Source organism: Hesperophylax consimilis, chromosome 13, assembly GCF_061612785.1.
Source record: "Hesperophylax consimilis isolate HC1 chromosome 13, BYU_Hcon_1.0, whole genome shotgun sequence".
In the NCBI taxonomy this organism is placed as follows: domain Eukaryota; kingdom Metazoa; phylum Arthropoda; class Insecta; order Trichoptera; family Limnephilidae; genus Hesperophylax; species Hesperophylax consimilis.
In genome coordinates this window covers 5,259,697-5,284,858 of record NC_142848.1, presented here as the reverse complement: position 1 = coordinate 5,284,858, position 25,162 = coordinate 5,259,697, and the positions used below count along the sequence as shown (strand labels likewise).

The following is a 25,162-nucleotide window of genomic DNA, read 5'->3' as shown; positions in this document are numbered from 1 at the left end:
AGACAATATATGAATTTGAATGAAGCAGGAACTGTGCAAATACTAAGTTGTTTGGCGGTCCGTCCTCTCTGCCTACCCCTCCAGAATGGCGTAATGTGTCATCATATTATGAACTCTTGTAATTTTTATTTAATTGTCTTTGTGATCCGTTACGATATCTTGTCCTATCAGAGATGTGCTTTATTTCAAATAAATCCATTTCAAATGGAAATGCAAAATGCAAAATGGGTATTTTCCATTTTGCATTTTAAATGCTTTTCTAAAAACCATTTTGCATTTTGCATTTTAAATGCATTTCTCAATGCATTTTCCATTTTAAATGCTTTTTTGCAACATTCTTCCTACATCTCCATTCATCTTTTTTTCATAAGCCCCAAATTTCAGTCGGTCCTCAACCTCGCTATGAGAGATAATTTACATTTGTCAAGTTGCTCCCTGGTAGGAGCCCTGGCAATTGAGTGATACCATTACAAAAAATACTGATTCAAATACTGAACATGGCCATGACGCTGTAATATTAAATGTTAGATAGCAGTTTCTAAATTTTTACGTTGGCAACATTAGTCCCGCGCAAATTTTTTGTGGTTTCATAATCTGTAGTCGTGGTGCTTTTGGATTTACCACCATGTAATATGTTTGTTCTACATTGATGTCCATTATTAAATGACAAAATTATTTAAAAATTCTATAATTATTTTAATTGTTTGACCTGAGAAACCATTTTGCATTTTCCATGCATTTTGAAAATAGGTATTTTGCATTTGAAATGCTTTTCTAAAAACCATTTTGCATTTTGCATTTTCAAATGGAAAAGTTTTGACCCATTTCCATTTTGCATTTCAAATGGTTTTGGGTACCCATTTTGCACATCTCTGTGTCCTATAAACATTATAGATTCATGTTCTTAAATTTATTATGACATATTTTATACATTCCAAATTGCATATACCCTCAAAACAGACAGGGTGATTAATATGGAGGTTATTCTTTACTATAGGGCAGGGGTTGGAAGACTTTCAAGTGAGAAGAGCGAAGTTGTCGAGGAAAAAGGATAACAAATGTATTTTCAAATTGGGGTGACTAGAGAATTCTGTGAGAAAACCAAGATTACAACATAAACTAAACGGTTCCTTGGGCAAATTATTTTTAAATTATCTTTTTACGTGAATGAGTTCTGTATAAAACAAAGAGCTAGAATATCTGAAAAAATCTACCTCTAAAAGAGCTAAGTTGGCAACACTGAAGCTGTTCGAGTCAAAGTTCGTTCGGCGTCTCCATCTCATAATGATCATGATATGAGATGATCACATGATGTCCGAAGAGCAGCAAACTCCTATGCAAAGAGCCAACCGCCACTCTAAGGGAAGATTGGGAGACATGGTAGAGGAAAACGCTGAACCACATTACTTTGAAACTTACATGACTGGAACTAGTGCAGTTCCATTCAATTGTTCCGGGCTTAATATAATATCTTGTAAATGAAACAACAACAAAAATGTACAAACTCACTTATTATTTATTTTTTTTATTATTTACAAAATTAACTTTAAGAACACAAAAAATGCATAAGAATGATAATAATAATAGGTACAACATTTCAAAATGAATTATTTATACACATATCATGAAATCTTACTTCAACATCAAACACAATATGTAACATTAATACACAGTGCCAAACATCTGCATTCATGTCATTGAATAGAATGGTACTAGAAATACAGAGAGATGTTAGATAACTTGAGGCTTCGGTAGACAAGAATGCCTAAAACCAAGTTTATACTACAATTTCTTGGCAGCAATGTATTTCCGTAAGTTTGCGCAAGATTGTTGTGTTTTGTCTATTCTTGTCGATGTATCACCCTGAGTTCACTCGGCTACCGATATTACGACAATATTGTCGGGTCAAATTTATTTCCTGCTCGTTCTGTTATACGTGTGAATCTCTGTTCGCCACTTACCTGCTACCAAAACTGTTACAATTCGAAATCGGTTAATAATAATAAATAATTTAGTAAATTTCTTTTCCAGTTTATATAAGTTTAGTAGAGATATTGCAGGAGATCGTTTTTGTTGTGTTATGGCAATCTTGACAGGACACAACAATGTTGACGGCCAACACCTTACCTTGAAAGACTATTGACAGTCAAAACAATTGTTCGGCAATAGACAATATTGGACAAATTATCTTGCTCCTTTTCCACCACCTTTAGATAGAATACATATTTTCATAAGATTGAAGAGATGTTTGATTGGCAGAGGAGTTGAACATTTATTCCAATTTGCTCTTCCATCATCTCTATTGAAGCAATGCAGGATTGAAAAATTTCTTATTTCGATCATGAACATATTGTATTCTTTATTTCATTCTTGTAACATGGTTTCAAAATGTATTTAGTATATATGAGTGCAGTTCTGCAGAATTGTTCCTGGTTGCAGTCTCCTAGGTGAGAATTATCTTGATAAAATTATTTTATTAAGAAAGGTTGATTATTACTTTGCACACACAACGCATTTTATTGTAACATTTCTGCGACAGGTTCAAAGGTATACCACTAATGGAACCTCTGGAAGCTCTGTTGGAACCTATACCTCTTTTGTTATAAGCAAAGCATGTATCAGAAAGAACGGTTACTATTATTTTGCCGTCATAAGCAATTTGCAAGAGTAACATTCTGTGTTTATTATAATAGGTGAAAGATATCTTGCATCAGAATGTGACTTTACAAATTCCTAACTGCCTTTTTGCTTATAAGGATAGTATTAAGCTCTAAGTGGCTGAACCATATCTGAATGATATTTATGATGAGTGGACTGTTAAAATAACAATATTTTCTTATGGTTTTAAGACAGCTGGCAGCACCTGAGATGTCATGTATATTCTATGGCACCTTCTAGTACCTAGGGTGAGTGACAAGAAGTATATCCTAATACCACGACACCGTACTGTACTTGGTGATGTTGCCCAACTCGTGCTAGATATAGTGGTTCCAGAGAGGTCTTACGTATGTCATCGACGATAAATCTTCCTTTTAATACAGTCTTGAATGAAAACGAAAAAGACAGAAGATACTAGAACGACGACAATAAGTATGACCTCTCTATGGGACTACTATAATGTATGTGTCTACAACATCATAATATAAAGGTTAAACATAACATACATTATAATCTAAGGTGTTCATAGATGGCATTAATTTAATTATTTTACTAAAATAGACTATTCGCAAGTTATGCTTTAAATAAGACAAATTATTTGTTTGTACCCTTACATACCTACACAATATGGATGGAATCACCGATAAAATATTGTACTGGTATGCAGAGATGTGCTTTATTTCATATAAATCCATTTCAAATGGAAATGCAAAAAGCAAAATGGGTATTTTCCATTTTGCATTTTAAATGCTTTTCTCAATGAATTTTCCATTTTAAATGCTTTTTTGCAACATTCTTCCTACTATCTCCACTCACCTTTTTTTCATAAGCCCCAAATATCAGTCGTTCCTCAACCTCGCTATGAGAGATAGTTTACATTTGTCAAGTTGCTCCCTGGTAGGAGCCCTGGCAATTGAGTGATACCATTACAAAAAATACTGATTCAAATAGGTACTGAACATGGGGCCATGACGCTGTAATATTAAATGTTAGATAGCAGTTTCTATGTTTTTACGTTGGCAACATTAGTCCCGCGCAAATTTTTTGTGGTTTCATAATCTGTAGTCGTGGTGTTTTTGTATTTACCATCATGTAATAGGTTTGTTTTACATTGATGTCCATTATTAAATGACAAAATTGTTTAAAACTTGTATAATTATTTTAATTGTTTGACCTGAGAAACCATTTTGCATTTTCAATGCATTTTGAAAATAGGTATTTTGCATTTGAAATGCTTTTCTAAAAACCATTTTGCATTTTCAAATGGAAAAGTTTTGACCCATTTCCATTTTGCATTTCAAATGGTTATGGGTACCCATTTTGCACATCTCTGCTGGTATGCCTTCCTTGAAAGAATTAAGTTTTATACGTATTAAACCATTTATTCATATTCATATTGTGTACGTACGGGCACAAACAAATTCATCTTAATATTTTAAAGCATGACTTTCAAATAGTGTATTTTCATAAAATAATTAAATTAACACCATCTGTAAACGTGTAGATTGTAGTGTACTTTAACCTTAACATGGCAATCTGCATGATGGTAATATGAATATGTATTATAATACATTTGTGCTAGCTGGCAGCACTCATGATTGCATGCATAAACTGTGTCACCATCCAGTGCTCATGTCACCTAGGAGAAGGTGACATGAGGTGCATCAGAGTGGCCCTAGTGCCACGGCACTTGGCCAGGGTTGGTGATGATGCCCAGCTTGTAGTAGCGCGCCGTGGCGGAGGGGGCGGGCGGGGGTGGATTTGAGCCGGTGGGCAGTGAGGCGGGTTCACCCTGAAGGACGCCGGCGCACACCCATTGCTGTTGGTACTGCACTGGAAATTAGAATAATAATAACAAACTATTGTCAGCCAAATTAGGTTTAACCGAAAAGAATTCTTCCGTCTTTTGAGACACCAAATAGCATCAAAGGAAAACTTTTTGACTATTATTCTGCATAAACTATGTACATAATTATCATTGCATTTATTGTGAATAAATTGTTTCAAAATGCATAAAATTATAATTCAAAATAGTGTATTGTTAAAATGGTGTTTTGACGGGCATGTTTTCACACAAACGAAGTTTGTCTAGCTCAAGGTTGAAGGCCTCTGTGGCGGAGGGGTAAGGCTCTCGACTGGCAATCAGGAAGTCGCGGGTTCAAATGCCAGCGTGTGCAAGTAAATTTTATTTGATTAATATGTGTTATTTCACAATTAAAACCTTTCCCGAAGTATCCAATTGAAAAACAACCATTGTTCCACACACTACAAGCATGTAAAATGAAAAACCGACGTTTGTTTATGTCACCATCTTTGTAAAACAATTATATAATATATTCATTGTGTTCTCTCCCCAACGGCCATGACCTAAGGTTTCTTCGGAACCTAATTTTTACTTTGATGAAAAATTTAGTGCCATATCGTTTATTCTATGGCGCGCATAGAGACAGAAGATGCCAAAGTGGACATTCTTTAAATTGACCCAGCGAATCGAATGGACTTGGGAATGAAAGCTTCTATTAGAGACAACAGATGTCTCTACTCGTCACTCACCACCGCCGCTGTTTCGCGTTACATTTTAAATAAATTAAGAATAAGGCCAGTTGTTTTGATGCACATAATTGATTATTATTGTTGTCTTATAATTTTGGGGGGTCAAACATCAATTGACCTAAGGGAAGAACCGCCACTGTATGTAATGCTAAAGTTCTTGACTACGGGTTCAAAAGACACTGTATTACCCAGTACCAATAGCCGGCCAATCACCAATCAATCTACACATAAACAAAGTTATGAAGGGTAAATGTACAGAAATATGGGACACGGTTAATACGCACTTTTGAAAAAAAAAGCTTTTGTACCACTTAGTTAATAACAAGAAGTAAGTATTTCATATTCTGGTAAATGGAAAATAATGAATTTTAACAATTATTTCATTCAAATTAAAATCGATTTTTTCACTTGGCAGCTATTGTTATGTGAAAGTTTTAAGGTTCTCATATTTTGAAGAAAACATCTAAAATATTCCTTTTTTTAGACTAAATACATATATTAATATCCTATTGGCATTTGTTTTTTTCAGAGGGGTAGGCAAAAAACTACCACTCTTTCCCATAATTTATATCTACTCGAGGTTCATTTTCGCGTGCGCTTTTATTTTACTAATCGACATTCAGGCAAAAAACGACCGCACCGTCCCTCAATATATACAGGGTGTCCGGAAACTCGTAGTACAAGCGGGAAACTGGTGAATCTACATCACATTTGGAGTCGATTTTGTAGTATATTTTTTTTTTGATTTGAGCTTTCGTTATCGAGTAAATCAAGTTAGAAGTTGATTTTTTTTTTTTTTTAATCAAATTTTTATAAATTATTACTGAAGATCAAAGTACCCAACTAATTAAAACTATTTGAAAGTAAAACAAATGAAGAAACTCGGATTTGAAGCATTATTTTGAAATCACCCTTCATTTAATCCGGTGTAATCATAAAATATTTCTGCTCTGCAGGGTTAAAAAATCTGTTGTTCAACCCTAAACACCAGAAAAAACTTTAACCCTTAAATAGCCGAAAAATATTTTTTTTTGGTTTTTTTTTTTTGTGAAAATGCTCAAATCAAAAAACTTTATGTTTATTTGGGTTCCACATGTGGTGTAGATTCTCCAGTTTCCCGCTTGTACTACGAGTTTCCGGACACCGTGTATATCGAATCTAAGGTTCATTTTCGTTTGAATTTCGAGCTGCCCATTTCGTATGGAAAAAATTCAGACCATTTTGTGATGTTTTTAACAGTGACATCTTGCGGTGAGTTATCAAAGTAACCTTTTTTTTCCGAACAAATATTTGAATATCGTAGGTAACTCTGCAACGCTTCCATCAATACGGCCGTAGTTCTATATCGATCTGTTCAAATTGTCGCTGGTGTGGCGTATCTGATTTTGGCCTTTAAGTTTCAAAATTAACAATTCCTAAGCGGGTGAGGGGTGGTTGAAAAGAGACCACTTAGAAAAATATTTATTAATTTTTTGCTATTAACGAAATTTTTTTTTAATAATTTTTTCCGAAAATCACGTCGGTCGGTTTCGGCAAACGTTTATGAAATATTTCTCAAATTGCGGAGCGTAGAATTTTTGTCTTTTTCGATACATTTATCGTTATGAATGGTGATTTATTTGCAAAAATAGTAGCGGCGTTCATTCAAAAGATAGACGCTTGATTGATGTCATTTTCAGAAAAATAATTTAAAAAAAGACGATTTTAAAAAAAAGGTTCATATTTTTAATTAGTTTAAAAAGTTTAGTGCTAATCTGAACCACTATAGAGGGCTTTTTGTACATCTCGCGGCCCGGCCAATCACTAGCTGACCGTAGGGATGTGAAAACCGTAAAATCAAAGTGATGATAAAATCTGTGTAGGTACTTACTTAGGCACTTCAAATTTTAATATCGATAATGCTTTTGAACGAAATAATTTTTTTTTTCTTAAGGCGATGCACTACGTCGTGAAATATTTTAAATTGAGCCGCTATCAATAACAACAATAAAGTAGATGGCGATAAGGTTTAAATTCCCACTTAACACCATCCGCCTGTTTTGATTTATGCAAGAAAAAAACATGGCCAAAAAGTGCCTTTTATTTTATTTTGTGGATGTTCAGGCATAAATATTTAATTTTTTTTCGATCATTTTATAAATAACTTAATTTTCCACATTATACAATAAAATCAGAACCGAAAATGGGTTCGTAAGTAGGAAATTTTGAACTTTAAAGCAATTTTCATAGGCCTTATACATTATTTCTTTTTGAGCTTATAAAAAGACTTGTCTAAAAAATACTCGATTATTTCAAAGGCCAAGATGTATTCTACTCGCAGTATTTAATTAAAGCATCTGAAACATTTCTAGGCGACCAAATTTTCAAACCAAAAACACATGATTTTGCATTACTACGTATGGCATCGCCTTAATAATAATTTTTTTATGGCCGTTTTAGTGAAAAACTACATCAATGGCGTCACGCAAATTTATAAATTATACCAGGAGGGCAGAAGTTTGAAGCGGTATTAGTAGATAACTTTTTGTATTTCGCGTGTTTATAATAATCATAAAATTTGTGAGGCGGGCATGGGTACAGTGCCCCGGGAGCCATTCGTATATAGTATGATCCCTTTATTTTTTAACGAGTAGGTACCTAATTGCGTTTTGTATATATTTTTTCGGTAATTTTTGCTATGAAATTAAATTAAGTTTGAAATGACAATTTTTTTCCTACATTATGATAATTTTTATAAAGCCATTTCTGCGAAAAATTACCTCGAAGATTCTGTAATCTACCAGGAGCACAGAAGTTTGGGAAAGTAATTTGACTATTAAAAACGCATTATTTAATTGATTTTTTTAATTAAAAGTTTTTACATTTTGAGGGTTTATAAAGCAATTTTTTTTCCAAAATAAAACTGAAAGCTTTGGATCAGCAGAAAGTGTACTGAATAAAACGGTAAATTCCCTGGGACTTTTCAAGAGTGTCTGTGACAAAAACCGTACATACGATATGGGTATTAAACTACGCATTTCGACCTACACAACCCGAATGGCTCGGTGAAAAATGATCAGTAAGCTCGTTGGCACCTTTTTTTCTCCAAATATTCATTTCTTTTTTAAAATTTTGCAGTCCCACACTACTTGCTTCATTCACATTCAAACATCAAATCGCTTACCTCTTTTACCAATTAGTTGCCTGCAACGGGCAAAACAGCTTATTAACAAGTATGCACTTCATGCTTTATCCATATTCAAACACCAAATCATAAATATGAAATTTGGCACACACATCTTGCTTTATCCACATTCATACATTGCATAAAATATTTTCTTTACCTATTAGTTGGCTGCACACACATCTTGCTTCATCCACATTCATACATGAAATAAAATATTTTTTTACCTATTAGTTGCCTGCAACGGGCATACATTCAAACATACATATATTTTAATACATTTGTGGGAACACACTCATTGCTTCATCCACATTCAAACATCACATCATAAATATAGAAGTAGGCACACACCTCTTGCTTCATCCACATTCAAATATTTCAACACACACCACATTTTTACCCATTAGTTTCGGGCAAAAGCAAAGTGTTGACACACACTCTTTGTTTCATCCACATGCAAACATACATATTTTAATATATTTTTACACTTTAGTTTAATTAAGTAACTTTTACCCATTAGTTGCCTGCAACGGGCAAAAAGCTAGTATGTATCTATTAAAATGCATTAATTTCCATGTTCGGTTAGTGAAATAGTTGTTTCTCATTGTTACATCATTGATACAAAGTGTTTTTAAAAATAAAACGTCCCTAATCGTGTCCCACTTTTCTGTTCTCATATTTAAATAAATACTAACTTTTCCACAGCCTGACGGTGGCGTCGTCCCCAGAAGAGGCGAGCAGAGTGCCGGTGACGTTCCAGCAGACTCTCCAGGCCGGCGCGCCGTGTTGGTCAAGTGCCGCAGCCACCTCGGCACTGTACCGCCCACCACCCTCTCTGGAATACATACATCTATTTTTTTACAATCTACCAAAACTATCAACCTTCAATTATCTACACTGAACTTTTGAAATGGTCTTGCAACTAAAAAAAACTAAATTGATATATACATATTAGATTCACCAATGCGAAGGCATATATTATTACACCAAAAATAAAAACACGCACTTGTGCTTTTGGATACGCCACAGTCAATTACGGGAGTCACTGGAAGAGGATCATTCGTAATTGAAATACCTTTTCGGCAATGAATATCAACTTCAGTCTTTCATCTTTATTTAACTGAGCGTAGCGAAATCCTGATTAAACTTGACTGTTTTGCAATTTGTTTGTATGTTCTGTTTCTGTTTCAAGAGGCTTACTGTTTTAATGGTTTTGTAAAGATTAATTTGTGCAAACAAAACATAAACAAATGTAAAATTGTCATGCTTATTTTTTTATTTAAATATAAAATTTTATATTTAATATCGGTGTATATTTATTCTAAAACTACTATAATAATATTCTATCACCTACGTACTAATATATGGACATTAGTTTCCTTGACATTTAAAGGGAGTTCATTGAACATATTAAAATCTTTATAATAAATATTGTTTTGTGTTGCCGGTAAATTTGTCTTAGGAAGCCTAAAATCGTTGCAGCTTCTCGTAGGATAGCCACGGACTGTACTATTAATACTAATTTTCATTGAGATAGTTACGTTTCTCTGTAAAAATTAAATAATTCCCTCTGCAATAAAAAAAATTGTTACATAAAATATTTGATTTTTAACTAAGTAGATAGGTATTTAAGTACCTACTGATAAATCTAATTATTTCAGAGTAAATTTGAGTTCTGATTATTAAATAAGAGAAAATTAGAAACATGCTTTTTTGGACGCAAGGTCTACTGTTCACAGAACTACTAGTTTCATACAAAATCAGAAGGGCAAAAAGTGCATCGCATTAAAAGAATCCTCTTGTGTATTCGCGTTCACAAATATTTATTCATAGCAAATAATCTCTGAATAATAAATTAATTCAAACATCTCATTTCTAAATACCTTACATTACGACATAATATACTGTAGACATTAATAACATCAACAAATAATGCGTTGGTCAGTTTACCGTGCCTTGCCTATTGTCTTACCGTGCCTTGCCTGTTGCGTAACCATGTAAATGGCATTCTTAGGTTCAGATTCTTAAGTTGTATTAACTTTATAATCAAATTGTACAACTTACGGCATAGGTTTCAATGTCAATATCCGTACATCCGACGTAGCGACAGCTAACAGGTGGTACGACCTTCCGAGATTGGGAGCGAAGGCTAGGTCGTTGACGGGCTCCGTGAGAGCGGGCCAGGAGCCCTGGGGTTCCACGCGCGCCCAACGCCGGGTGGTATCGCTGTACTCCAGCAGCACTATGCGGCCCCCCTCCGCACTGCCGGCCGCCACCATAGGCGGGTGGGCTCTGGATAGGGAAGGATTCCACGTGAGACAGCTCAGAGACACTTTGGTGGGGATTTCGTGCTGCAACGTCCATTGGGCTAAGTTCATCACATCAGGAGCTTCGTATATTCTGAAATGTAAAAGATAAACTAAATTAACTAAAAGAAGGTCATAATAATTATCAAATCATAATACCGACTTAACTTCTTGAGTGCCGCCATATCCATATGGATTATATGAAGGAGGAAAAACAGAATTTTGTATATATAATATTAATAAATCACAATGTTTTTTATACATTCATATTATTAAATTCTTTTATTTTTTTATTTATTTATCGTTTCTTTACATTGTATAATTTTTTTAGGTTAGAATTTTTAAGCTCACTAGGACAAGCCTGTTGAGGTTACAAAATAATAAAAAAAATATCACAAAGATTATATATTAATATAACAATACTGTAACATTGACGTTTCTACGAATTGGATACCTACATGGTACCTATCAGCCTATTCATTACAGTATAATGTTGTAACCATGTTGGGTGACCATGATATACCTTGATATTTAATCGCAAGAAAAATGATAATTAACTATTATTTTTAAAAACAGAGAAGAAAGAAAGAGAGAAAAAATAATTTAAATTATAAAAAGAAAAGGATGAAAAAATAAACGTATTCAAAATATTATGCCACAATTTAGGACAAAGATGAAAGAATATGTTGGAAATCCTCGGATGGCAGAAATAATTTAACATTCTTTTTAAATGTACACAAGGAATTTGACGATTTAATGCTATCTGGAAGGCTATTAAATAGAAGTGGAGCCTGGTACAAATTATGTCTTTGCCCAAATGAGGATTTAGATTAAATTGCCATAAAGTTCAGACCAGATCAAATTCTTGTAGTACGAATTTGTTGCATTCTTTTCGATTTAATTTAATATATTGATTTCTTTTTGTAAAATTTCTCACAAGAATGTAAGTATTTTATTACCTTTCTAAACCATCACAGAATTAATAGCTGCTTTAATTATTTTTAATGTATGAGCAAAAAAAAGCAGTAAGGTCGTATGTGGGAAAACTAATTTTAAAATATTTTTTAGATTTCTATAATTTATTAACGTAAAATAAAGAATATAATTTCACATCAAGTCTATTAAAATATATGAGAGAAAACCAAGGTGCATAACTCATGCCGCTAGGAGGCGCTAGTGTAGCAGGTTGCCATCAGAATGTATGGGAAACGTCAGAAGTTGGAGGTATTATTAATATTCAGGGCCGGCATGGCCCGAGTTAAAGTTTGACGCACCCTGTCAAAACCAGTAGATGCCTAGGTAGGTGATCACAATAATCAATAATATTCGGATGATTTGTATTCTTGTGTAGCGCCGTTTTTGTAAAAAAATAATCTCAAGGGAGAAGTGTTACGACTGTTATGTGTTAGATATTATCGGCGCTGTGACAATTCAGCCCCTGAGCGGACTGCTCCAATTGCGCCCGCATGGAGCCGGCCCTGTTCATATTGTAGGGTATTTAGTATGCCTAATATAATTTGAATTTGAAACAGACCTTATGATGCCATCAAGAGAGCACGTAGCTATGAAAAGTCCGAGGGTCTTGGGACCAAACTTAATATCCGTGACCGAGGTTCGTGAGTCCCCCAGGCTCGCTCTGCGTGACCATAGCCGCTTTCTGTTCTCTCCCGTTCCATTTATTTCTTCTGAAATCAAACATTACACCTCCACGTTTATCATAATGACAAACTAAAATATTTTTCATACAATAAATAGTTAGGTAATGAATTATAGCACTATTATGACTATGTATTCATTCTTTCTAAGTATAACAGTTTGATAAGCATCAGATAGTCGGTTTAGTTAAGTCTTAAATGTTCAAATTGAAATTGATGTCGCTAGAAATAATGCAAAATGATAAGACGTTTAGTAGCTAAACAAGAATAATTTAATATTTTGTACAACAATTCAGGTATTAGGAATCCAACACTTTCTTGTAGTTGAAATTATAACAAAGGTTGTGATAATGAAAAAAAAGTCTAAACTGATAAATAAACATACCACTTTCTTCCCAAATAGCAGCAGTTCTATCGAAGGAGCATGTTGCTAAGACCTGTCCAAATTCAGGATGAGCCCAAGTCACTTTCCAAACTGAACCGCTATGAGCCTTCCAACTGGCAGTGAGCTGCCAATTACCTTTTGCATCTTGATCCCAAACCTAAATAAACAAAAAATTAGTATGAATACTATCTGCTATCAAAAGTAGCTTTGAAAGTTTGAATACTATCACCTTCACAAACTGGTCACTGGAGCATGTTGCCATGCGTTCTCCATAAAAGTCGTAAGCCACATCGTGGATTAAGTCCTTGTGATCCGCATTAATAGAACACGACTCGAACATTTCCGAATTTATTGAAGTATTTTGTAACTATAAAATATGACAAGACGAACAAAAATCACATTGGACAAGTTTCGCCGCTAAAAGTGACAGTTGCATCATGATTCTTAAATATAATATCAGGCTAGTGTTAAGTGTGTATTTTACTAGCCATGGCATTTTCAAGTAGACATAATGATCCATGGGATGAGCGTAGCTATTGCTCTTGCAGTTTATTCCCTTCTTCGAGATGGCACATGACAGAATTTTAGGATTTTTTTAATTTGTACATATTTTTAAAAAAGCACCATATTCCTTCTCTACAAATAAAAGAAGTGTCAATTTAAAAAAAAACATGTGGATTGTGGGTAGTGATGTAGACCCGGGAACAGGAATATTCCCGGGAATAATCCCCGACCTGAAATAAATACCCGAAAACGGGGAATTTATTTTATTTTTAATAAAATGGTTTCTACACTTCTCTTGGATGCTTTATTGAGTGTTAGCAGTTATCTAAGACGACATCCCCTGATTTGTCACAGGTTGCCATAAGAATATTGACTGCTCCCATTACTTCAGCAGCCACTGAGAGATCTTTTAGCACGTTTAGTCGCATTCATACAACACGGAGGAATTGTCTAACAACTCAAAGAGCAGGGAAAATAACATTTGTGGCACACAATTGGAAACTTCTTTCCTCTGAAGATGAGCAGATTGCTTCGCATCATAACGTTTCAAACCTATCTGGTACTCGCAAACGCAAACATCCAATTGACTGTGCTGAGGAAGAAGAAAACGTAGATAATCCTGAGTCGGCAACAACTTCGTCCGGGTCGGATGAAGAAGAAGAATATGAAGGTGAAAGTGGAAGCAAAGTTGATAGTGTCAGTGTCCAATCGGTATCATCAGATGAACAGTAACGATCTGTGAAGTTGTGTCATTTTTATAGTTTTACGATTGATTTTTTATATGTACTGTTTACTAGCATAAAGTGTATGCAGGCTACTAATACTGTACAGTATACAATTATATAGAGATACTACTCACTTTAAAATAATTTTGATCGGTGTTTTTTTGTTATTTTTCTCTTGGATCCTATTCCTATATATATGGGAATAGTTTTTATGGATCTATCCTGCTCTATATGTACCATATGTGTGTATATTTTATTTAATAAATATTATTTTTTTTGAGGTATTATGTTGTTAAAATCAAAATTCCCCGTCCAGGGGAATGTTCCCGGGAATATTCCCCAGAAATAAATTCCCGGGAATTTATACATCACTAATTGTGGGTGAAATCCCCATCAATTTATTCAATTAATCCTGATATGAGTGAGTCACCTTTTCTTTCAGAAGATCAGAAACCACATTTTCATATAGTACCCAGTTTTTTTATTGTGCTTAGCCAAACGATCTGTATATAGATCTGTACATACCTCTTTACTTCGCAATACTTGTAATAAGTTGGATACCCACTGTGATTATCAACCAACCAACGTGAGTTGTTTATTTATGCAATCAACCTTGTCTAGCTGAAGTCCCCGGGCTTTTGAAGATTTTTTCGAAATTTTCAACTAAAAGTCAATAGTGTAAAATTTTCTCAAGTATCGAAATTCTAAAAAGTGGTGGAAAATGGGGATGATTTTTCTAAATCCCATGCAAACAGTGACCTTCCTCTTGTTTTGAAGGCCAAGTGTGCAAAAATTCATCAACCTCGCAATAGAGCTGTAAATAAATTTATATGAAAGAAGCTACACCGCCCACCTAAGACACTCTTCTATACATAATAGATTAGGTCAAGCAAGTTTGTCTTCATTGGGTCAGATTTTTATTTTTTATAAACATGAAGAATATGAATTACCTATAATATAATCCTCATCCTATTGAAAAAATATTGGATGCAATAGTATCCAGTATGCATATTTTGTTTTAATCAATGAATGTATGAATCAGGAATTTGGCAGTGCTGTTGTTTAATATCAAAGCTTGAGATTTTCAAATGGTGAGTCACAACCACTCAACTAGAAAGGATCTTGGGATTATGCATGAAAGTAAGCTGACATTTCATGCTCATATCGAAGGGCTTTGTTGGCAGTCTGCTTTAAAGTTAGGCTGGAGAGTACTTCAACTATCTGGAAACCTACATGAGGGATTGTGGCTACTATGTCTGGCTCTATCTGACAAACTTTGTTCTGGGCATGCTGGGACTTCACTACTTGCAGCTCAGAAGAGAGGAGTATGCCGCCACGCACTTGTTCAGACCACTTGCCAGCCTATATCGAGAACTGTGCTATTTTGGAGTGGGTGAGTCTCTATGTTCCTGATGACTACCTTAGACAGCATTATCATAGATTATTTTATCCTGCTGCCTGTAGGTCCCTGCCAAAGCAGCCCCTCTGCTGAAAAAGTTGTGCATCACTATCATAAATTTACACCGTGCAGGGATGTAGGTACTCGTAACTAAGTACCTTCATAAACATATTTATTGGTTTTTAAAACAAAATTGACGATGAGTTGTAATACAAAAGAAGACATAAAAAGGGGACAAAATTGTGAAGATCAAATTTTGCAGATTTTATGACAGTGCCCAATGCCCGATGGATAGCAATGGTTCACATAGCCGACAATCTTACATAGGTAGTGCCATAAAAATATTGTCTCTAAACGGGATAGGAAATTCTCGTCCCTTTATTACTAATTTGAGAATAATTTTTGTTTTTTCAGACCCAACAACCCATTCATGAACTCAGAAATTGTGTTGCTCGGTATATTTACCTCGTTATAACAGTCAACAATTATAAGAAGATAAGCCTGAACTAAAATATCACTTTGGAATCGCTCATTATAACCAAGTTTGACTATTATTATGTAGCTATGTATAAGAAATTTTATAAAAAATATTATTACTATTAACAAATCCATTGTGGATTAGCAGGGAATCGAACCCAAACCCTGAATATTGGAATTAATTTTTTGACTATAATCATTTGGCATCGCAGAGTTCACTAGGAAACGATAAAATAACCCATTTTTGGTAGAGGAATATTTCAGGGGATTATATTATTGAAATGACAAAACAGAAAAATTATATTTAAATCCATTGTTTATTTGCAATCATATTTGTTACACCAGTAATCTCACCATAAAACTAAATTCTTTTGTAATCTGTAGTAGCATTCTTTTAGTCCAAATACACGATGATAAACTTTTAGAATAGTCTTTCATTTGAAATGCTGGGTTCCATCTTATTTATCGTTTTCTTATATTTGAAACACTAACATTTAAAACAAACTAAAGATCAACACCATTACAATGTCTGTGTAGGTGTATAGTGCCAGTTTTTTCTCCATTGTTCCGTATTATTAGATTAATAAAACACAACATTTTAACGCGTTTAGGTGTTGGGTAAAAATGCCAGCACTAAGAACATAAATACTACCTATTACTCAGTTGAATTTAAGTTTGTTATAAATTTGTGTGTTTCATAAAAATTTTGCGAGCAGTAATATTTAGGATGGGTTTTTTCATAGAATTTGAACAATTGATCAAATTTCAACGTTCATTTTCGGATTCCGTGAAAGTTCTGTTATTATATTACTATAGGCCAGTTACTTGACAGAACTGAAATAATAACAGAACTTTCACGGAACTTGGAAATTAACTTTGAAATTTGATGAATTGTTCAAATTCTCTGAAACAACACGTCCTTAGAGAATATGTTTTGCCACTTATTGACTTCTTTTAAACTTGTTATTTTTGACATAGCACAAATACTCACCAGTTTATAATCAGATACAACGAATCCACAACACCACCTCTATTTCTGTTTGGGGGAACCAAGATGCGCGACAGTCCAGGAAAATAACTTTCTGAAAATAAACATGTATTACACTCCGAAGGAATCACCATCATCACCATTCTTAGTTTAAAAAAAAAAACAAACGAAAATGAAAAAGCAATTTTATGAGCTTTGTTATTCGTTTTATGCATGCATGCAAAAAAGGTAAAAATATGCTAACATTGCTAACTGCTATGAATTAATGTTAAATTGCATAAATAAAAATCGGAAGCAAACTTAGGCCATCATCCCATGGGTCAGTAAAGATTGCTAAAGTAAGATTACAGTCTGGCGTAGTTCATTGGGCGACTTTTCTGCGCTGGGTCTTACAGCACTCCGTTTATGTCAATTTCTTACCGACCCATGGGATGACGGGATAAATTTGAAGATTGGAGTGTTTCAACATTCCATCATATCAAATTGACGATCAGTGCCATTTTGACATTTGAATAGACCGTGTTAAATGCAGTTTAGCAGCCCGCTTCCACTTTGGGTCAAACTGTGATCATATATCATAGCACGAGTTTCAAATTAAAGTGGGAAGAATTAAAAGATGACAGGTTATCTGTAACACAAGAATGTTTCTTACTTGCCATCAATAGCTGGGAAATAATAGTTGCAAGAATGGGCTAATGGTAGTTTGCTGGTTGCTAGGTTATTCTTGGGAACAAATTCTCACTCTGTGAACCAAGCTATCTCTAGAGTAGGTTTGACTGGCTTCTGACAGATTGTGGGGCTCGACAATTGGATGACGGGCAACCGTCAAACGAAACTTAGCAAGAAATGCTTTCATTCCACCACCTACATTGTCATCACATTGCATTGTGCATCACAGAAGCGAAACATATAACCAAATCAATAATGATCCCTTCCTTTTTGATGATCCATCAGATATTAATAACTTATAATCATCCATTATAAATTATTGCTAGTATATAATATGTGTGTTACTCGGAGAATTAAATGAATGTTAAAATGATTAAAAAAATATATTACCTCCGTTTCAAAACACCAAATACTCACCTTACTTATACAGATTTGCACTTTTCCACTGTTGAAATACTCTATAACTTTCGAAAAAACTTAACTTTACCATTTAATTAGCAAAATTTAAAATAAAATTATTTAAATCTTCTTAGCTGAAATTTTGGATAGATGTTTCACTGTTTTTTCTTCCTCGATTAATTAGAATCTTGTCAAAGCACTACCTTTTGGAATTTTTGCACTTGAACATTCCCTACTCAAAATGAATGATGTGAAGCAAGAATAAAAACAAATTGCACTAAGAATAATTAACTTGAATTAGTTATGATATTCAACGAAGTAACTTTTTATTTACTTTGTTTTCTTCAACTGGGCAAGTGTCAAATCACAGCACAACACGGCCAATAATTATAGAAACCTACTGGAAAACATCAACACAGTTACACAATGTTTTCTCATAAACTCAAAGGATTTTCATTTATAACTCCACTTAACTTTTTCTTGATTAAATTCTTGACACATAACTTAGGAAGATTCGTTTGTTTGAAGGAGGAAGGGACAGTTTGGACTCGGGGGAACCACTCTGAACAAATAACAACAAGTGTTTGTTACAATAATTCTATTCAATTACACTCTTGGCACTAACACTACACATCACCTAAATTAAATACACTCGTAACATGTCAATAATAATTGTTACACGGGAATAAACAATGAGCACTGAACGGGCCACCGGCACATTAGAGTTAATACAATAACCAACAACCAACCGCACTACTTCAGTGCTACTTGCTCCCTTCAACCCACACCTGATCATCACCTACAACTTTAGTACACAATTGGATTACTCGAGGCTATTATGAAAGCACTTTTGAGGAAACTCAATACAAACTCACATATTGTAAACTTATGAACAATAAATGTACTGTGGCAATTTATAACTAATTGTTCTGTCAATAACATTAACGTCACTATCGAATGCAAAAATTATCATATATGTAGCCACCCTACATAGGAAAACATACATGAAGCCGACAGCTTCCCACCACTCACACAGACTCACTGATAAACTGTTAACATTTTATCAAATAGTTGATCGCTCACTTAAACTATACTTCTTAACACGTCACATTGCATATATAAATATTTAGAAGAATATTGACATGCTACCACTGAGTAACCAAATACAAATTCACAATCACAACGGACTTGCGGTTAATTCCCCAATACCTAGAAAATAAAAGCATATTAATATTTACTTAGATATCATATCTCTAAAAATGGTCAGGAAGCTGGAATTGAACAGCTTTGTTCCTTTCCTAAGGGGAATAATCTTGTAACGTAGAAGTAATAGTAGTTATAAAAGGCTTATTTATACCCATCAATACTTCAAAATAGTGCAATCCTAAAACTAGTAAAGGTAGATTAGGCTGTTCCACCACGGACAACCACTATAACCAGGTGATCCTCCTTGAGACTCTCCTCCGTTAAGTTGTGGCAAGTGCGCTTCAACAGTTCTGTGGAGAAGTCACACGGCGGGAAGGAGTACAGGACCCCAGTTGCCTCTGTCTCCTTATTCAACAGGGATATCACTCCGGCAGCTTCTTTCTGCTTCAAGTAAGATACCAAGTTCCTCAGCGGGCGAGTCTGAACACCTGCATCGTCACTGTTCACAGACGCCGTGGAGCCTGCCAGACCCAGGAAGATACTGTGCGAGCTGCAAGTCGCTATACGCTTCTGCACATCATCCAGCTTGGGCTGGTCCAATCTCAACCTCTGGGTGATTCTCAATTGGTGTTTACCATCTTCATCCTTCATTAGCCCGTCCACTATGTCTGGGTCTCCGTCTGTCAGGTGGAACTTGGCAGGGAAGAGGGAGTTCTTCAGGATGAGGGCCCCATTCCATGTAGTGGTAGACTTACGGGCTACCTCAGGCAAGGTGCGGGCGGATGCCAGGGCTCCGGCGCGGCGCAAGGAGCCATCGGAATCACTGTCGGCGCTGCGCCTCCTAGGGGAGCGAGACCCGCTGCGCCTGCCATACTCCTCTCTTACTCTCCACTCTTCTTCCCCGCGGAATTCTGAGTTGCGTCCTCCCCCTCGACCTCGACCCCCGCGGTAACCTCCCCCACCGCGCCCACCCCTGAATCCGGCCGCTCCATAACCATAGCTCTCATCCCAGGCTGCTCCCCCGCCACTTCCGCCGCCGCCACCACCCTCGTATCCTTCCTGATACTCCGGGGCATCGGGCCCGCTGGTCGGGTAGCCTGGCTTTGGCCTATAGCCTCCACCGTTACCAGCATCGGCAAAGTCGATACGCAGACGTTTATCAGTGCCTCCAAGAGGGAACCCACGCATTTCCTTCACCGCTGCCTGGGCCGCGTCAATGGAATCATAGAGAATAAAGCTTTGAGTGTCGCCTTTGGCATACTCAATCTTTTTAATGGCACCAAATCTGTCAAACTCTCTCTCCAACTGCGGCACAGACGTCCAGGGCCCGAGCCCACCGACCCAGATGCGGGTGGTGGGGGTTGCCTTGCCATAGCCGATCTTGCACTGGAACTTGCCAATGTACTGCCCTGAGAGCTCGACCTTGGCACGGTGAGCCATGTCCAAAGTCTGGTAGCGGACAAAGGCAAATGCATTCCCAGTTCCCGGGGGAGGCCTTTTGATGTCAATATCCTCCACAATGCCGTACCTACCGAAGATACGGCGAAGTTCTTCATCAGAAATATTTATTTCCAAGTTACCAGCAAATAAAGTGCGAGTAGCCAGTGGGTCATCTTCCGGCTGAACATGATGCAGGTAGTTGGGGAATTTGTCTTTCTTATTCTCCACCTTCTCAAATGGCGTGTGATGTGGACGCGGCATGTAGGGACGTGGCATGTAGTGCGGGTGAGGGTGGGGATGAGGGTGTGAAGGGTGGTGCATGGGAGGACGGTGGTGCATGGGGGGTCCGTGAGGGCCAGCCAAGGGGTACTCGTGGTGCAAGGGAGGGCGGAAATCTCGGTGATGGGGAGCAGTGGGTGGAATGCCGTAGGCCCTCTCGTGCTCAGGAAGCATGCGACGCCTCTCGGGGGCTGGGGACCAGGCATATGAATAGGGCCTCTCGTACTCTGGTGGAGTAATGCTTCGAGGTCTGCTCCTGTAAGATTCCGAACGAATTGGCTCGTACATGGGATCGACTATAGCTACTTTATCGTAAAGGATAATTCTGGGTTTTCCGTGTTTGGCGTCCCTCGCATCTTCGGAACTACGGAAGCAAACATACGCGACTCTCTCGTCAGGCTCGTGAGAGATCTTGATGCTCAGGTCCCCGTACTTCTTGTACTCCCGGTACAGGGTGTCCTTGATGACCTCATCAGAAGCCTTGGGATGTAGGGCGCTGACGCATAGCACCTTGTAGGAGTAAGACCTCTCGGGCACCTCGCGAATCTCCCGGGGGCGCAAATACTCCTCTCGGTGAGGAGACACGTACCTGCCGCGCGGACTGGGCGAGCGAACGCGGCGACGTATCCTCTCGGGAGTGATTCTCTCGTCGGAGCTGTCATCGTAGCGACCTATGCTGCTCCTGCTCCGCTTCACCCGATGCAGACTGTCCCTTGAGGAACTCCTCTTCATGTTGCGTATTTTGACTGTAATTCGGTCTCTGTCGCTTCGCGGTAATCCAATCATTAAGGTTGTAGCACTCGAAACGGTTGTCTGAAAAAACACAATGGCGTCACTTAACTAAAATAAACCTGCCACACCTTAAACCGAAAATACAACAAAAATAACTTTGCATTATGAAAAACAGAACAAATAACACACTCACAAGTTGAACTAAATACTGAAGAATTCGGTCGTACACTATTTGTAGCCGAAAAACATTCAGAAAAAAGTATCAAAACGTATACGTGTCCCAAGCGTCCACGGCGTATCCAAAGATAAAGTCGTAGAAGGTAGGAATACAACCGGAATCGGAAATGCTTTGTTCTCCGTTATCTAACTGCTCTGAAGTTAGTTGTGAACTTTTCACCGGGCGACATCTATGTAAAATGTAATGAGAATTGAAACTAAGCAAGAACTAAACACCTGGCTTCATAAATTCGCATTACTCTGCTTATGTCCAAATCCATAGATGAACACTGTTCTCTAACCAAACGAATGACAATCACAATTTCTTCAAACTGCTCAAATCTCGCTTTGTCATACGCCGGGCAGTTTACTTTCTGTTTCACGTTAGTTTTCTTGAATAATAAATAGCACAATGCTCGCCGCAATGGAAGACTTGCCCGATTACTCGGTGCAAGGCCTAAAAAAAGTTGGGTTCAGCCCTTACGCCGACAATGGTGGAAGTGTTGTGGCGATAGCAGGAGAAGATTATGTTGTTGTCGGTGCAGACACTCGTCTTAGTACAGGCTACTCCATTTACACAAGGGGACAGAAGAAACTCTTCAAGCTTTCGGAGACGACCGTCCTGGGGGCGACAGGATGCTGGTGCGATACATTGACTCTGACCAGGTTATTGCAAGCCCGCATGCAGATGTACCTGCATGATCATCGCAAACCCATGACCACCCCCGCCGTGGCCCAGATGCTTTCTACAATGCTGTACTATAAAAGGTTCTTCCCTTACTACATATCTAATGTGCTGGCAGGATTAGATAACGAAGGAAAGGGCTGCGTGTACAGCTACGATCCCATCGGCCATTGTGAGCGATCTAGCTTCAGGGCTGGTGGCTCTGCTGGAGCTCTGCTGCAGCCGTTGTTGGACAACCAAATTGGTTTCAAGAACCTTCCTAATGCAACGCCTGAACCAATCGAAAAGGAGAAGGCCATCAAGATTCTGAAAGACGTTTTCATTTCTGCTGCTGAGCGCGATATCTACACGGGAGACAGTATCTTCATCAACATCATTACGAAGGATGGAATTGTAGAAGAAACCTTCGAGTTGAGGAAAGATTGATTTGATAATGACTCTCAATATTATGTCCCTACACTTTTTTTTGTAATTCTTAAATAAATAAAAGTTTTTGTATTTGAGAATAGAATTTTTTGCACATAATATATTTTTTTATTATAATTTTCACTGTCCTAATTATTTGTGTTGTAGGTTATTCTCTAATACTTTTGTCAGATACTTTCATTTGTTGGATTGTTCTTGTATAATGAACGTTCTGATGATCGCTTTAATTGAATGAAAAAGTAATTGGAGTTCTCAAAAATATATTGCAATATTTACTTGATATAGATAAATTATTAGTCAACACCACAACCATTTGGAATCAAAAAGTTGTTTGTAAATGGCTTTAGTTATATTTGGTGGCCAGATCTGAATATTTAGGTCCTTCCCCTCACAATACACCCCAATTAGGAATGCCATAGTCGCACTGACTGGCCAGTTGGTCTTCTAACATGTTCAAGTAAAAACAAAGTAGTGCCACTAACAGGTTGCCTTGTGGCCTTGCCCATATTGAAATCAGGAACTATAATTGAAAAAATACCTATACAGGGTGTCCGAGGTAAAGTGCACAACTTTTTTAGAAATTCCAACGTTTTTAGGTTAAAAAGTTAAATTTTTTGTATGGGAAAATAAATATTCTTCTATAGAAAAATATTTTAGTATGGGAAAAAAAAGTTTGAATTTCGAAAAAGTTATTTATCTTTTTTACTTCTACCATCATGTAGAAACACCCTCCGAAGTTAGTGCACTTTACCCCCGGACACCTTGTATACGTTTTCATAATACATATTATGTACATTATTTTTAGTAAGTGCCTACCAGATAAAATTTGATTCCTGGTGTCAGGTGTATAGGCAACCTAATGATGACCAGAGTACAATTTTTAATCATATTTTTCTGAATGATTGTTGACCGCTATGAATTATAGGATCAAACCAAAGATATTAGAAGAAGGAGATGTGCTATGAGCAGTTCGTACTGAGTGGAATTGTTTTGCCGAGTGTCGCCGGTTTTGTTCACCAATACTACTGCACACCTTCGCTTGCGCTAAGGTATCCGCACTAATACATAGAACAGATTTCTGTGCGTACACGTCCCGATACCGTTCAAAGTACCCTAATTAGGTAGTACTCCGGCTACGGTCCGGCGGCCGACATAGCATATCTCGTTCTTCTAATATCTTTGGATCAAACCCAGTGCATTTAACTAGGAGAAAAACTTCTTGTAGCAGCCTTGTTTAGCAGTATTTAAGTTTTGTGAAAGAAAGCACTTCAAATATTAGAAGTTGTTGAAGAACTGAATGGCAAACACATCGATCTTGTGTGTACATTAATATTTACAATGTTCAATAATTTATTGTTATTGCTTGTGGAAATGAGAACGAAGAAAACTTCACAATAATAAATGCAGTATCACAAAATCTACAGGAAACTGTTAATCTGTTTGCTGATTTTTTTGGTGGTGTATATGTTAGTAAAAGTGTAGACAGTGAGTACTCTTCTTCTAATTTAGTTGAGAACCATGATATATCTGACTGTACAGTAACTATAGATGACGTTATATCAGAATGTCTGGATTGCATTTAGTTCGGGTTGAATCTTGCGATCATACATAAAGATAGTTGCCAATAAAAATGTGCGGTGAAAAAATGAAGACAATGTTAGTGGTTCTTATTCGAAGTATGATACAGTTAAAAATGACCGAGGGGAATAGGGTCCCATTAGCTCAGTTGGTAGAGCACTGTCACGGAAAGACAAGGGTCCTGGGTTCGAGTCCCAGATGTGACCGTTTCCTTTTCTGATTTTTCGGTTTCAGATTTTCGTTTAGAAATCACTAATATTGTCTTCAATATTTAAATATTACAATTTGAGGTTTTACTCAATAAAAGTCATTCCGAAAAAGAAACAATATTATTTTGTTTTTTCATCAATGACATAGTAAATATTTTTAGCAAAGTCAATGTTCTGTTATTTGCCGATGATCTGAAGATCTACAGAATAATTAAAGATGATAATGATCGTGCTATTTTGCAGTTGAACCTGAATAAACTATTTACTTCGTATTTAGAAAATGATTTGCAATTAAATATTAGTAAATGCCAGATTATTAGGTTTTGCAAATGTAAAAATCCTCTGAATTTTTCTTATTTAATTAATTTTATTTATTTATTTATTGGACAATTTGTATAGCGCTGCTTTTGCGAGATATCACCTCAGGGGCGCTTTACTGTTAATGCAGGTATTACAAAAAAATTAAATATTACAAAAATAAATTGAAGTTAAGTAAAATGAAGTACGGGAACAGGTGACACGAAGATAGAAGATGGAGACTCTGCAGCAAGATTCCTAGGTGGTGAAGAA

The 25,162-nt window shown here is 36.5% G+C and overlaps 3 protein-coding genes across 3 annotated transcripts; 1 reads left to right on the top strand and 2 right to left on the bottom strand.

Moving 5' to 3' along the window:
* Positions 1 to 1,512: 1,512 nt before the first annotated feature.
* Positions 1,513 to 13,131, bottom strand: Nup44A (nuclear pore complex protein Nup44A). Its single transcript, XM_089638470.1, has 6 exons — positions 12,950 to 13,131; positions 12,721 to 12,877; positions 12,215 to 12,365; positions 10,439 to 10,774; positions 9,070 to 9,209; positions 1,513 to 4,491 (listed from the first exon to the last, which is right to left on the bottom strand). The coding sequence occupies exons 1-6, from the start codon at positions 13,058 to 13,060 to the stop codon at positions 4,334 to 4,336; spliced, it is 1,053 nt and encodes a 350-aa protein (XP_089494596.1). The 5' UTR covers positions 13,061 to 13,131; the 3' UTR covers positions 1,513 to 4,333.
* Positions 13,132 to 18,464: 5,333 nt separating this feature from the next.
* Positions 18,465 to 21,795, bottom strand: nito (RNA-binding protein spenito). Its single transcript, XM_089638745.1, has 2 exons — positions 21,672 to 21,795; positions 18,465 to 21,559 (listed from the first exon to the last, which is right to left on the bottom strand). Exon 2 carries the CDS (start codon positions 21,530 to 21,532, stop codon positions 19,286 to 19,288), a length of 2,247 nt encoding a protein of 748 aa, XP_089494871.1. The 5' UTR covers positions 21,533 to 21,559; positions 21,672 to 21,795; the 3' UTR covers positions 18,465 to 19,285.
* A 184-nt stretch (positions 21,796 to 21,979) lies between these two features.
* Positions 21,980 to 22,922, top strand: LOC149418352 (proteasome subunit beta type-1-like). Its single transcript, XM_089638468.1, has one exon. It carries the CDS (start codon positions 22,107 to 22,109, stop codon positions 22,803 to 22,805), a length of 699 nt encoding a protein of 232 aa, XP_089494594.1. The 5' UTR covers positions 21,980 to 22,106; the 3' UTR covers positions 22,806 to 22,922.
* The last annotated feature ends 2,240 nt before the right edge of the window (positions 22,923 to 25,162 follow it).